Here is a 14,536-nt window from a genome sequence, read left to right as displayed (position 1 = left end):
TGCTATACTATGACTTTATTATGACTTTATTCAACATGCTATACTATGACTTTATTCAACATGCTATACTATGACTTTATTATGACTTTATTCGACATGCTATACTATGACTTTATTCGACATGCTATACTATGACTTTATTATGACTTTATTCAACATGCTAAACTATGACTTTATTCGACATGCTAAACTATGACTTTTTTCGACATGCTATACTATGACTTTATTATGACTTTATTCGACATGCTATACTATGACTTTCTACAACATGCTAAACTATGACTTTATTTGACATGCTATACTATGACTTTATTCAACATGCTATACTATGACTTTATTATGACTTTATTCGACATGCTATACTATGACTTTTTTCGACATGCTATACTATGACTTTATTATGACTTTATTTGACATGCTATACTATGACTTTATTATGACTTTATTCGACATGCTATATTATAAGTCATAATAAAGTCATAGTATAGCATGTCGAATAAAGTCATAATAAAGTCATAATAAAGTCATAACAAAGTCATAATATAGCATGTCGAATAAAGTCATAGTATAGCATGTCGAATAAAGTCATAGTATAGCATGTTGAAAAAAGTCATAATAAAGTCATAGTACAGCATGTCGAATAAAGTCATAGTAAAGTCATAGTATAGCATGTTGAAAAAAGTCATAATAAAGTCATAGTATAGCATGTCGAATAAAGTCATAGTATAGCATGTCGAATAAAGTCATAGTATAGCATGTTGTAAAAAGTCATAATAAAGTCATAGTATAGCATGTTGAAAAAAGTCATAATAAAGTCATAGTACAGCATGTCGAATAAAGTCATAGTAAAGTCATAGTATAGCATGTTGAAAAAAGTCATAATAAAGTCATAGTATAGCATGTCGAATAAAGTCATAGTATAGCATGTCGAATAAAGTCATAATAAAGTCATAGTATAGCATGTTGAAAAAAGTCATAATAAAGTCATAGTATAGCATGTCGAATATAGTCATAGTATAGCATGTCGAAAAAAGTCATAATAAAGTCATAGTATAGCATGTCGAAAAAAGTCATAATAAAGTCATAGTATAGCATGTTGAATAAAGTCATAGTTTAGCATGTCAAATAAAGTCATAATAAAGTCATAGTATAGCATGTCGAAAAAAGTCATAATAAAGTCATAGTATAGCATGTTGAAAAAAGTCATAGTATAGCATGTCGAATAAAGTCATAATAAAGTCATAGTTTAGCATGTTGAATAAAGTTATAATAAAGTCATAGTATAGCATGTCGAATAAAGTCATAGTATAGCATGTCGAATAAAGTCATAGTATAGCATGTCGAATAAAGTCATAGTATAGCATGTCGAATAAAGTCATAGTATAGCATGTCGAAAAAAGTCATAGTTTAGCATGTCGAATAAAGTCATAGTATAGCATGTCGAATAAAGTCATAGTATAGCATGTCGAAAAAAGTCATAGTTTAGCATGTTGAATAAAGTCATAATAAAGTCATAGTATAGCATGTCGAATAAAGTCATAGTATAGCATGTCGAATAAAGTCATAGTTTAGCATGTTGAATAAAGTCATAATAAAGTCATAGTATAGCATGTCGAATAAAGTCATAGTATAGCATGTCGAATAAAGTCATAATAAAGTCATAGTATAGCATGTCGAATAAAGTCATAGTATAGCATGTCGAATAAAGTCATAGTAAAGTCATAGTATAGCATGTTGAATAAAGTCATAATAAAGTCATAGTATATCATGTCAAAAAAAGTCATAATAAAGTCATAGTATAGCATGTCGAATAAAGTCATAATAAAGTCATAGTATAGCATGTTGAATAAAGTCATAGTATAGCATGTCGAATAAAGTCATAGTTTAGCATGTCGAATAAAGTCATAATAAAGTCATAGTATAGCATGTCGAAAAAAGTCATAATAAAGTCATAGTATAGCATGTCGAATAAAGTCATAATAAAGTCATAGTATAGCATGTTGAATAAAGTCATAGTATAGCATGTCGAATAAAGTCATAATAAAGTCATAGTATAGCATGTCGAATAAAGTCATAGTTTAGCATGTCGAATAAAGTCATAATAAAGTCATAGTATAGCATGTCGAAAAAAGTCATAATAAAGTCATAGTATAGCATGTCGAATAAAGTCATAATAAAGTCATAGTATAGCATGTCGAATAAAGTCATAGTTTAGCATGTTGAATAAAGTCATAATAAAGTCATAGTATAGCATGTTGAATAAAGTCATAGTTTAGCATGTTGAATGAAGTCATAGTATAGCATGTTGAATAAAGTCATAGTGTAGCATGTCGAATAAAGTCATAATAAAGTCATAGTATAGCATGTCGAAAAAAGTCATAGTATAGCATGTCGAATAAAGTCATAGTTTAGCATGTTGAATAAAGTCATAATAAAGTCATAGTATAGCATGTTGAATAAAGTCATAGTATAGCATGTCGAAAAAAGTCATAGTTTAGCATGTTGAATGAAGTCATAATAAAGTCATAGTATAGCATGTTGAATAAAGTCATAGTTTAGCATGTTGAATAAAGTCATAATAAAGTCATAGTATAGCATGTTGAATAAAGTCATAGTTTAGCATGTTGAATAAAGTCATAATAAAGTCATAGTATAGCATGTTGAATAAAGTCATAGTTTAGCATGTTGAATGAAGTCATAGTATAGCATGTTGAATAAAGTCATAGTGTAGCATGTCGAATAAAGTCATAATAAAGTCATAGTATAGCATGTTGAATAAAGTCATAGTATAGCATGTCGAATAAAGTCATAGTATAGCATGTCGAATAAAGTCATAGTTTAGCATGTCGAATAAAGTCATAGTATAGCATGTCGAATAAAGTCATAGTTTAGCATGTTGAATAAAGTCATAGTATAGCATGTTGAAAAAAGTCATAGTATAGCATGTCAAATAAAGTCATAGTTTAGCATGTTGAAAAAAGTCATAATAAAGTCATAGTATAGCATGTTGAATAAAGTCATAGTATAGCATGTTGAAAAAAGTCATAGTATAGCATGTCGAAAAAAGTCATAATAAAGTCATAGTATAGCATGTCGAATAAAGTCATAGTATAGCATGTCGAAAAAAGTCATAATAAAGTCATAGTATAGCATGTCGAATAAAGTCATAGTATAGCATGTCGAATAAAGTCATAGTATAGCATGTCAAATAAAGTCATAGTTTAGCATGTTGAATAAAGTCATAGTATAGCATGTCGAAAAAAGTCATAGTTTAGCATGTTGAATAAAGTCATAGTATAGCATGTCGAAAAAAGTCATAATAAAGTCATAGTATAGCATGTCGAATAAAGTCATAGTATAGCATGTCGAATAAAGTCATAGTATAGCATGTCGAATAAAGTCATAATAAAGTCATAGTATAGCATGTCGAAAAAAGTCATAATAAAGTCATAGTATAGCATGTCGAATAAAGTCATAGTATAGCATGTCAAAAAAAGTCATAATAAAGTCATAGTATAGCATGTCGAAAAAAGTCATAATAAAGTCATAGTATAGCATGTCGAATAAAGTCATAGTATAGCATGTCAAATAAAGTCATAGTATAGCATGTCGAAAAAAGTCATAATAAAGTCATAGTATAGCATGTTGAAAAAAGTCATAATAAAGTCATAGTATAGCATGTTGAATAAAGTCATAGTATAGCATGTTGAATAAAGTCATAGTATAGCATGTCGAAAAAAGTCAAAATAAAGTCATAGTGTAGCATGTCGAAAAAAGTCATAATAAAGTCATAGTATAGCATGTCGAAAAAAGTCATAGTATAGCATGTTGAATAAAGTCATAGTATAGCATGTTGAAAAAAATCATAATAAAGTCATAGTATAGCATGTTGAATAGACTTTGTTATGACTTTATTACGACTTTATTATGACTTTATTCAACATGCTATACTATGACTTTATTCGACATGCTATACTATGACTTTATTATGACTTTATTTGACATGCTATACTATGACTTTATTCAACATGCTATACTATGACTTTATTATGACTTTATTCAACATGCTATACTATGACTTTATTCGACATGCTATACTATGACTTTATTATGACTTTATTTGACATGCTATACTATGACTTTATTCAACATGCTATACTATGACTTTATTCAACATGCTATACTATGACTTTATTATGACTTTATTCAACATGCTATACTATGACTTTATTCAACATGCTATACTATGACTTTATTCAACATGCTATACTATGACTTTATTCAACATGCTATACTATGACTTTATTCAACATGCTATACTATGACTTTATTATGACTTTATTTGACATGCTATACTATGACTTTATTCGACATGCTATACTATGACTTTATTATGACTTTATTTGACATGCTATACTATGACTTTATTCAACATGCTATACTATGACTTTATTATGACTTTATTCAACATGCTATACTATGACTTTATTCAACATGCTATACTATGACTTTATTATGACTTTATTCAACATGCTATACTATGACTTTATTCAACATGCTATACTATGACTTTATTCAACATGCTATACTATGACTTTATTCAACATGCTATACTATGACTTTATTCGACATGCTATACTATGACTTTATTATGACTTTATTTGACATGCTATACTATGACTTTATTCGACATGCTATACTATGACTTTATTATGACTTTATTTGACATGCTATACTATGACTTTATTCAACATGCTATACTATGACTTTATTATGACTTTATTCAACATGCTATACTATGACTTTATTCGACATGCTATACTATTACTTTATTATGACTTTTTTCAACATGCTATACTATGACTTTATTATGACTTTATTTGACATGCTATACTATGACTTTATTCGACATGCTATACTATGACTTTATTATGACTTTTTTCAACATGCTACACTATGACTTTATTATGACTATTCGACATGCTAAACTATGACTCTTACTTTTTTAACGTGCTAAACTATGACTTTTTTATGACTTTTTTCGACATGCTAAACTTTGACTTTTTTTGACATGCTAAACTATGACTTTTGGAACGTCTTCAGGCTCTTCTCTCACAAGATGAGAGGTCATTTCATTTAATCTATGACAAAATAAAATATGTGATCGATAAATAAATAAATATCCTCTGATTTCAAGTTTATTTTTTCTCCCAAAAAACCCTTAATGTTTCTGTGTAAATATAATAAGACAGGCTGAACACACGTGAGCCGTCCTCTTTGTTTACCTTTTTTTAATGTCTCCATGCGTCCACAGGTTACCCCGTGTTTAACGTCACGTTGCTATGACTTGTGGGTAATTCCCTTAGGCTAAGTCAGCATACCATGCTGGAGTAGGAGAATTATTACGCGAGTCAGAGAAGTTATTTCACATGACGTTCTCCCAAGAGAGAAAAGTGATCAGAGAGACCAGAGACTTTAAACAATAATGAACAGACTCAGACAGTTTAAAACCAGTGTGTCTCATATGTTCAGAGACCGTAGCGATTATTAAAAGCGGTAATGTGAAGCGCCACTACGAGACAAAGAACAACTCTTTAGATCAAACGTACCCACTCACATCTGAAATGAAGACACAGAAAACAAACCTAAGAGCCCAATATGATCAGAACCTAACACATGAATTCATTGACCAACTATGATGTTAACAGAGATGATAGAGCTGAAACAAGTAGTTTAATAACCACCGATAAAGTCCATGCACACAGATTTCTCTTGTTATACAATGAGAAAAATACAATATGGCTTTTTTGATTGACATCACTTCACACCTGAATAAACTGAATTTAAAGCTGCATGGCAATTCAGTGAAATTAATTTTTCTAAAATGAATTACTTTATTTTAACCTGAGGTGAAATTATGTTGTAACTATGCACCATCTCCTCTAAAATTCCATCTGAAATTAGACGAATTGTTTAATGAATGTGATTTAAAGTTAGCTCATGCATGCGATTTTGAAGGGCTTTAATTTTGAAATGCTACATCAGAATGTCCTGGTTCTCTCTGAGTGACACCTTAAGGTGGTCTGCTATTAACCTGAGGTGAAATGATTTTGTAACTATGCAACATCTCCTCTAAAATCTAATCTGAAATTAGACAAATTGTCTCATGAATTTTGATTTGAAGTTAGCTCATGAATGAGATTTTGAAGGGCTTTCATTTTGAAATGCTCCATCAGAATGTCCTGGTTCTCTCTGAGTGACACCTTGAGGTGGTCTGCTTTTAAGATGCACATTTTTCAAAAGCTTTCTGTTATGTCAGTTATTCTTAAATCCAGCCCTTATTTTAATTGAAAAAAGAAGAACATTTATTTATGTATTTCTATGTATTATTTATAATCCATCCACTTAAATTTGAAAACTGAGAATAATAATTATAATAATAATAATTATAATAATAATAATAATATTTTCGTTTTATATAGCCCTTTTCTAAGTACCCACAGACGCTTTACATACAGAACAAACAAAACGAAACAAAACAAACAAAACATTTTGGTAAAAATGCTGTGTATTTGTTGTGTATGTGGATAAATTCATATTAAACCACCTGTAGTCAACTACTGTTGCTAACACACTCCCATCGGCCCAGATTTATTTGTTTATATTCATTAATTATTATTTTTTTCTAACGTTAACCTGGTATGTGCTTGCATCATGGACTGTAAATAACATTTTTTTTGCATACGGTCATTCTATTGCCTTGACATTTATTTTGAAATATTCCATAATCCGTGTTATTTCTGTATTTTCGTTTTTTACGAATCCATGTTATTTGGTTTTCAACCTCACCAACTGATTTTCAGATTCACTTTTACTTTCTCTGCGCAAACCTGCGTAAAATGTCACTTTGAACTACAACACCAATTCATTGGGATTTCTCTGATAATTATTTTTGGTGTGCACACATTTTGAATGGCCGTGTACTTTAATGGTAGTCATGGTTACCTTTTAGGTACTAACCGGCTCCGACATCCGTTCTCCGTCTCAGCGCCCAGTACACCAGCGGTTCACCGGGTCTTGTCCTTGTTTTGCACTGTTCAGCAATTGTACGTGTGCTCCCTGTGTATATGGCGGTCTTCCAACGCGTGGCTGTGTTGTCCTTTGTTGTCATCAACAACAAAAAAGAAATTGCCAAAGAGCCATATCTTAAAATGTAATATACATTTCCATTCGTTTAGTCAGAATATGATAAAAAAAATAGCCTACAACGTCTACAATCAAACACCATCACCCTGAGCTACGGTCACAAGTCGTGGAGCTCTCTGTTCTCCACACCTGTGTCAAATTAGTCTCCACTTCCATACTTAGGCGAACCACAGCGCCCCTCAGTGGCCAACATTAGAATTACATAAAGTTATACTAAGGCTTTCTCTGACTTTTTGACATATTGTACTATGGCTTTTTTTTTATAACTTTCCTCTGAACGTTTGTCCATCCTATACATGATTTTTTATAGTTTATTTTTTTTTACATATTCTATACTATTGCTTTTTGACTTCCGACTTTTTTGGACACACTAAATCATGATTCTTTTTGATGTTTTTATCGACATACTATGCTATATCATTTTTATGACGTTTTTGACATATATATATTGACCTGATGTTTTTTTCAGACTTTTGGCAAACAATACTATGTTTTTTGATGACCTTTAATGACTTTCTTGACATAATGTATTATTCTTTTTCATGGCTTTTTACTGATTTTTTGACATACAATACTATGACTTTTTATGTCTACTGCTTTAGATGACATATTGTAGTGTATCTTTTTTTGACATTATAGTACCATTCATCTTTTTTATGACTTTTTGACATACTGTAGTTTTACCTTTTTATAACATGTTTCATGACATACTATACAACAACATGTTTAATGAAATTGCTATGCCTCCGGCGGTGCGATACTGTTTCTCAGGAACACCTTTAGGGAATTTCCTAAAATGTGGCACAAACTCAAGGATGAACTAATTCAAATTACAAAACCACGTTTCTGGCCATAACTCAAGAATTAATATGCTTATTTTACAATTTCACACAAATGTGATAAAATGCATACAGTTCTGGGGGGGTTGGATTACCAAAAGGAGCACAACAGTCCAGAAACTTGGTTCAGAGCTCTGCTTTTTACCGTTTCTTAAAATCTATATAGAACGATTGCATTGAAATAGGAACAAAGGAAACTCACTGACATAAAGGAGTGGTTCCCAGCCTACAGACGAAAGTCCAAATTAATTATTTACCTTTGCCAATAGCAAAGAACAAAGCAGGTAATTAAAGCTATTAAGAATATTAGTTACATCAGTCTTTCCACTGAGGCGTTACAATGTCCAGTCCTAATAGATAAAAAAGTTGTAAACCAATAGGTCTACAACTTTTTTATCTATTAGGACTGGTAAGAAACTAAATACTATGGAAGCCCATTTCCGCCACTATGAGGAAAAAATAAAGATCCTGTAAGTCATTATAATGAGATACTCTCAAAATAATGAGTTAGCATCTCATAATTATGACTCACTATCTCATAATTATGAGATAGTGAGTCTCAAGGCATTTGAAACTCTCTGCACAGCTACTGGTTCAGGTTGTGTTGTTAAGACAGCTGTAGATATGATGGAAGGCCATCCCAATACCCATGGCCAAAGAAATGTCTGTCTCTCCTATGTCCACCATCATTCTGTGTCCATCCATCGTGACAGTAACATCCATGCTGTCACTCAGGGGCTGTGTTGGGCTTAAAGGTCCCTGAAACAAAACGTTTCAGACTTAAGGCTAGATTGTCATGTTTACAAACCATTATTACAACTCATAGAACTGCCAGTTGGTTAACAATATTACATTACTTAATTCGTTAGATGTATTTTTGTGAACAGGGTTATTGAAATTGCACTCAATTTCTATAATTTCTTAATTTACATTAAAACGATTGTATTTAGCCAATCCTGTTCATGCAATCCCTCATAAAAGATACAAATCAATGAATACATATAATATGGGTTATATTGTGCGTTATGACTGCACTTATTTTCGGCCTTTAGTGTGCAAAAATATTGAAAACCACTGAATAAAAGAAGACCACCAGGATGGATGCAAAAAAGTAAATTTTCTTCTGCAAATGAAGAGGAAAAGAAGCAGGATGACTGTGTTTATGTTTACCAGTGTTGCTGCTGCAGCTGCGCTGTCTTCATCAGATGAGTCGTCATCACGGCCCTGTTCCATCTGCTGGGTCATTTCACCTTCATGCAGTAGATTATGAGGGTCACTTACATTGATTTGCAATGGAAGATGAGTAAAAGATTAACAACAAAAATAAACACCTGTTGTTCCAGATAACACTCATTTGGCACGTTGGCACCAGAATTAGCTGCTGAAGGAGACCTAGCTTCTTCCGCTTACCTTGTGGCTCATTAGCTCGATGAGGCTCCAGTCAAACACTTGTTTCTGCATTCTGTCTAACATTTGGTCATGTGGTCAGTTGACTAATGAATCTTAACGTTACATCAAACAGTGGTTATACACTTTGAAACGAGCCACAACTTAATTGTGAGCGCGTCATTGGCGCGCTCGGATACTTCCACTACACCCCTGGCAGTCAGCTGTTTGGCCGACAGCCGGCGCTTATGGAAAGCTGTTCAGAAAAGTCCCACTGCTCCCTGAATGCGTCTCCATGTTTTACAGGGGCCAACCCAACCAATGTTACTTCGATGTTGCGTTGTTATGATTGGTTCCTGTGTGGAACCGGCCTCGTGTAATCTTAGATGATTACAAATTAATGTGATTATTATTTTAAGTTCAATGTGCCTTGAGCAATCAGGCTGTCGACTTGAATCACAGACTTGTATTACCTCTAGTACAGACGGAGGTCACTTTCTCCAAAAGACACTGCGAAATGAACATGTTGTGCTCGGCCAGAGAGGAGATAACGTGTCGGTAATGCGCCGAGTTGTGGAAACAACTTGTGTAGGTGTAATCCTTCATCATGTGACTCATAGTAATAATCACCTCATGATGAAGAGAGACGTCTGCTGCGGAGCAGGTGAGATAGAGGCAGAGAAGAGGAGCTGTTCAGTCCGCAGAACCTCACCAGCACACGGCTCAACATCCTCCGGTAAGTGTCCCTGTAGCCTCCAGGGCGTGTTGGAGAACATCAAGAGTGTGGCAAGTTTTATGAATTGTTTTAATCATTCAGTTGGAAAGCAATAATGGAGGAGAAATACATGCACAGTTGATTTAGGCTACTGCACTGACCAGTCACTTGTGAGTTTAACTGGGTACATTTTGGTGTCACTTTATCAAAACTTTTGTAAACTGTCGCTGTGCTGATCCCGGATCAGCGTGCCTTCCTGTAAACATGCGTGGCAAAACCTGCTATAAATGTGCCGGAAATGGTGGTTTATAGAAAATTATTTGTTATTATCTGTCAATTAGAGGCAAAAACCAAACAGCAACAATGGACGCCGTTAATTGTAGGGTTCAGTAAATTGCCCCACACCGTTGTGACCTTGATTCATTCATCCATTCATTCATTCACTGGCATCAAATATTCAAATGCAAATGAGCTGGCTGGTCACAGCTTGGAAAGCTGTCCTATAAATACGGAGACAAACCATCCTGTTCTCGGTGCAGGGCCTGACCGAGGTGATCCTGCTGAGCGGAGCGGGAGAGAAGGAGTCAAGAGGAGAAGTTTTTTTAGAAGGGGAGGGGAGTGCCAGGTCGTATGATGTCCGTCGTTGGCTCGCAACCTTTCATCAAACCAATGCAGTCAACACCGTCGATTTCCCCCGGTATGCAAAGGAGACACACTCTACCCGCCAGCGAAGTCCGACCGCTCAACACGCAGGATGCCATAAGCGTCTTTGAAATCGAGCGAGAAGGTAAGTTTACTCGTCGATGTAGCGGAGATCCGCTCCGCTGAAGTATAGCTTACAAATCCGCTGTGAAGTTTCACTGAGTGAAAGGAAGCATCGACGGAGGACTTTGCGTAAAGACATGTCGAGATCTCCAAATCTAATTAACTTGTTTGCATTTAATTCAATCAGTGGGCAGATATTCTTTTATTCACATTTTAAAGATGTTACATCTGTATTCGACATGTATCTAAATGTTTATTCGGTCATTTGCACCGGCTTTAGAGTGCAAAAAAGTAGTGCCAAACTTACCACGGTCTCTCTCTCTTTCTCTCTTTCTCTCAGCATTTATATCAGTGTCAGGTGAGTGTCCCCTCCACCTGGATGAGGTGCGTCACTTCCTCACGTTGTGTCCAGAGCTGTCCATGGGCTGGATCGAGGAGGGTCGGCTGGTGGCGTTTATCATCGGCTCTCTCTGGGACAAGGACAGACTCACTGAAGTAAGACACCGGGCGCTTTTCCAATTCATCATTCGCTCACCATACGCGTATATAGCCTACATGTCAGTAATTATGACGGCTAACCACTTTTTTTCCTCCAGGACGCACTGACTCTCCACAAGCCCCGCGGCTCCACCGTCCACATCCACATCCTCGCGGTCCACCGCACCTTCAGGCAGCAAGGCAAAGGGCCCATCCTGATGTGGCGTTACCTGCAGTATCTCCGCTGCCTGCCCAACGTGCGCCGGGCAGTGCTCATGTGCGAAGACTTCCTCATTCCCTTCTACCACAAGTCGGGCTTCAAGGTGCTGGGGCGCTGCGCCATCACCGTGGCCAACCTGACCTTCACGGAGATGTGGTACCCGATCAGCGGCCACGCGTACATGCGGCGCAACAGTGAGGCAATCCGTTTCCCTCAGCATCCCTTGACTCTGCCACTGGCGAAGACTGATGAACACGTTGATGTATTACATCGAGATATATGAGTTATCTGCGCAGGCTGTCTTTCATTGAGCACTAGTGTTGCACTCACAGGGTGTGTCAGGCTTTTCTCAGTTTCAGCGGCTGATGATAGTTTTGTTGGACCTTTTGTTCTCTCTCTAATCTCATACTGAATCTATCGCGTGCTAATTTCTCTTATTGTCTCCAATAAAAACAAGAATGTACTGAAATGTGACGTATTAGTCCACTTTGTGTTTTTTCCCTCACCTGTGGGAGGAGTAGAGTAGTGTGTTGACTCTGTCACTGGCGTTACAGCGATGCTGTGTTGTGTTTGTGGTAGACATTTAGACTGTAAGCTGTCTGCTGCTTAGCACCTTTCTGGGCTCTCCACACAACTATGGACTGACGTCAGCAACCAGGCTTTAGCTGCTCAACCACAGCTCCTGCGGCTCTATTAGGGAGCTTTAGCTATTGTAAACTGCACTCATCTGTTAGTCTGCACATCGAGACTTTGTATGGTGATGTTTGTTTTTTTTAAGTTTGTGTCTGGTCACATTATCACAATTTCAATAAAATGTTTTATACAGATTTTTTACAATGAAACATTTATGATTTTGATTAAGTCTTGTACATGCACTGATTGGCGAGTTTATCAAATAAAACATTCCCTTGCATGCCTCATTAACTATTACTCATAGTTGAAGTATTCTCTGTAGTATAATGTCCCTGTCTTTATGCGAGTATCTTCAGCTGGCTCCGACCTGTGGAGGTCAGCCAGTGGGAAGCCTTATGCTCTTGAATGGCGCTTTAATCCATGACACAGTCACTGTCTAATCCTCTAACGTGCCAGAGTGAGCAGCTCCTGCTCATCTGAAGGGCAAGCTCAGTGTCCACTTGGAAAAATGACCCAGAACTTCATGAGCACGTGAGCTGGATAAAGATGTTTGAAGTCTGACGCAAATACTGTTTATATTGCCAGCAACTAATATATAGCGACCGATACACAAAATACAAATTGTTTCCCCACCAAATAAACAATTTAACTTTAAAGTCAAATTGAAGATGACAAATTAACTGAGAAAAAAAGCATTGGATGTTTTATATATTGATTTTCATAGCTGAAGTCAGAGACAAAATGACAAATGTATCTTTTAAATCTGACACATTGATACAATAGTAGCACCGGATCAACTCTACTGAATCACCACCTTTCACACGTTGTACATCACTGACTAGTGATGACCTCATATTCTGAAGTATGAGGTCATCATGACACTCTCAGGAATCTAAACTCTCTCTTTGTGGAGGTTTATTTTGCCGATATATAAATGAAGTCATAGACAGAGATCTGTAGAGTGAAGATGGCTCGCAGCATCATTGGTTTCAAGCTGATGCTGCCAGCTGGCATCTTTGCACAGATGGCTGTCGGGGAAGTCTGTGCTTTACTGGAGTTTATTTCCTCTGGCAGAGGTATTCAACCGATGATGAGCGAGACACTTTTAGTAAATGCATCTGTATGATTGTCAGACTGATGCCTATGACTCATATTTTATGTTCTAATGTTGTGCTTTTAGGTATGTTTGTATTGATGTTTAGTTTTGAAGAGCAATAATAAAGCACCTCCCTGACCCAGCAACATATTTTTTCATCTCTGAATATTGCCACTGCTCCTGATATTGCTGTATGAAGAGGGAAAATAGAGTCAGGAAGAGTGCTTTGAATTCTAATTGATATGGCGTTGGCATGATTGCAGGGCAGGCATAGAGGAGGCTTCGCCATCATCATTTATAGACAGAATGAATAAGAGACAAATGTGCAAATGCTCATTGTCAGGGTTTAAACCATCAGCGCTGTGGTCTAGTATTATGGCAATAATAATCCATTATAACAAGAAGGAGCTGCCAATTACCATCACTCAGGCCAGTCAGTGCAAAGGTGCCCTTTGTGTTTCCACATACTGTATGTGATGCTGTGGTACTCTTGGCTATTTAACAGGCTTTTTATTAGGAAGGACGTCATCACACATGCGTTTAGATCACTGTTCCACTGATTGACTGGGAAAAAAATAATCCAGAATTTGATTCTAGCCTACATGTAGTACACATTGCTCAATAACCCCCACCCCCACCCTCCACCACCTTTAGACGCAGAGTGGGGCCACTTCAGCCTCCAGACAGGCTCATGTGCAGTAATCCCACAAAAGTCCTTTCAGTCACCGGGTAATCTGGCATTCAGACATCCCAGCAGAGAGGCTTCAAACATATTCCCACATCAACACCGTTTACTGTAAACTCCACTTGTGGGGTCAGATCAGGTCTTTCAGACAAATCCCCCCTTGCCAGGAAAAAGAGATTTTGGACCTTTGTCTCCCTTTTTTTGTGAGACCACTAAGGAAAATCCTTTACGGAGGTCAGTTACTGATAAGTATGCCTGCTGAAAAGGTAGCGCACTCTGTGGGTCCCGGTCCTAATGTTTTAGATTTCATTAGACACGTTTCATCCATGTAGACCAGAGAGTTTGACCTTGTTTACTTTCACACATTACATGCTTGAGTCATATTTAATCTGTATCCTTAATCCATCATTTCCAAGCACATGACTCACCGGGGTTTACGAGCATTGTACATTAGGTACAGCTAAAGTATTAGATACAGTAGATGATTTACCGTCTTGTGGATCAAGTTGTTCCT

The 14,536-nt window shown here is 36.0% G+C and overlaps 1 protein-coding gene and 1 long non-coding RNA gene across 2 annotated transcripts; one reads left to right on the top strand and one right to left on the bottom strand.

Annotated features, from left to right (window-relative positions):
- Positions 1-8,519: 8,519 nt before the first annotated feature.
- LOC137878185 (uncharacterized) lies at positions 8,520-9,544 on the bottom strand. Its single transcript, XR_011103594.1, has 3 exons — positions 9,456-9,544; positions 9,216-9,295; positions 8,520-8,804 (listed from the first exon to the last, which is right to left on the bottom strand). It is a non-coding gene; the product is annotated as an uncharacterized lncRNA (long non-coding RNA).
- A 544-nt stretch (positions 9,545-10,088) lies between these two features.
- Positions 10,089-12,386, top strand: LOC137878326 (serotonin N-acetyltransferase-like). Its single transcript, XM_068718598.1, has 4 exons — positions 10,089-10,167; positions 10,686-10,933; positions 11,252-11,406; positions 11,508-12,386. The coding sequence occupies exons 2-4, from the start codon at positions 10,777-10,779 to the stop codon at positions 11,889-11,891; spliced, it is 696 nt and encodes a 231-aa protein (XP_068574699.1). The 5' UTR covers positions 10,089-10,167; positions 10,686-10,776; the 3' UTR covers positions 11,892-12,386.
- The last annotated feature ends 2,150 nt before the right edge of the window (positions 12,387-14,536 follow it).

Source organism: Cebidichthys violaceus, unplaced genomic scaffold, assembly GCF_023349555.1.
Source record: "Cebidichthys violaceus isolate CVI_PGR_0920_01 unplaced genomic scaffold, fCebVio1.0.p SCAF_23, whole genome shotgun sequence".
In the NCBI taxonomy this organism is placed as follows: domain Eukaryota; kingdom Metazoa; phylum Chordata; class Actinopteri; order Perciformes; family Stichaeidae; genus Cebidichthys; species Cebidichthys violaceus.
This window is presented reverse-complemented; position numbering and strand designations above follow the sequence as displayed.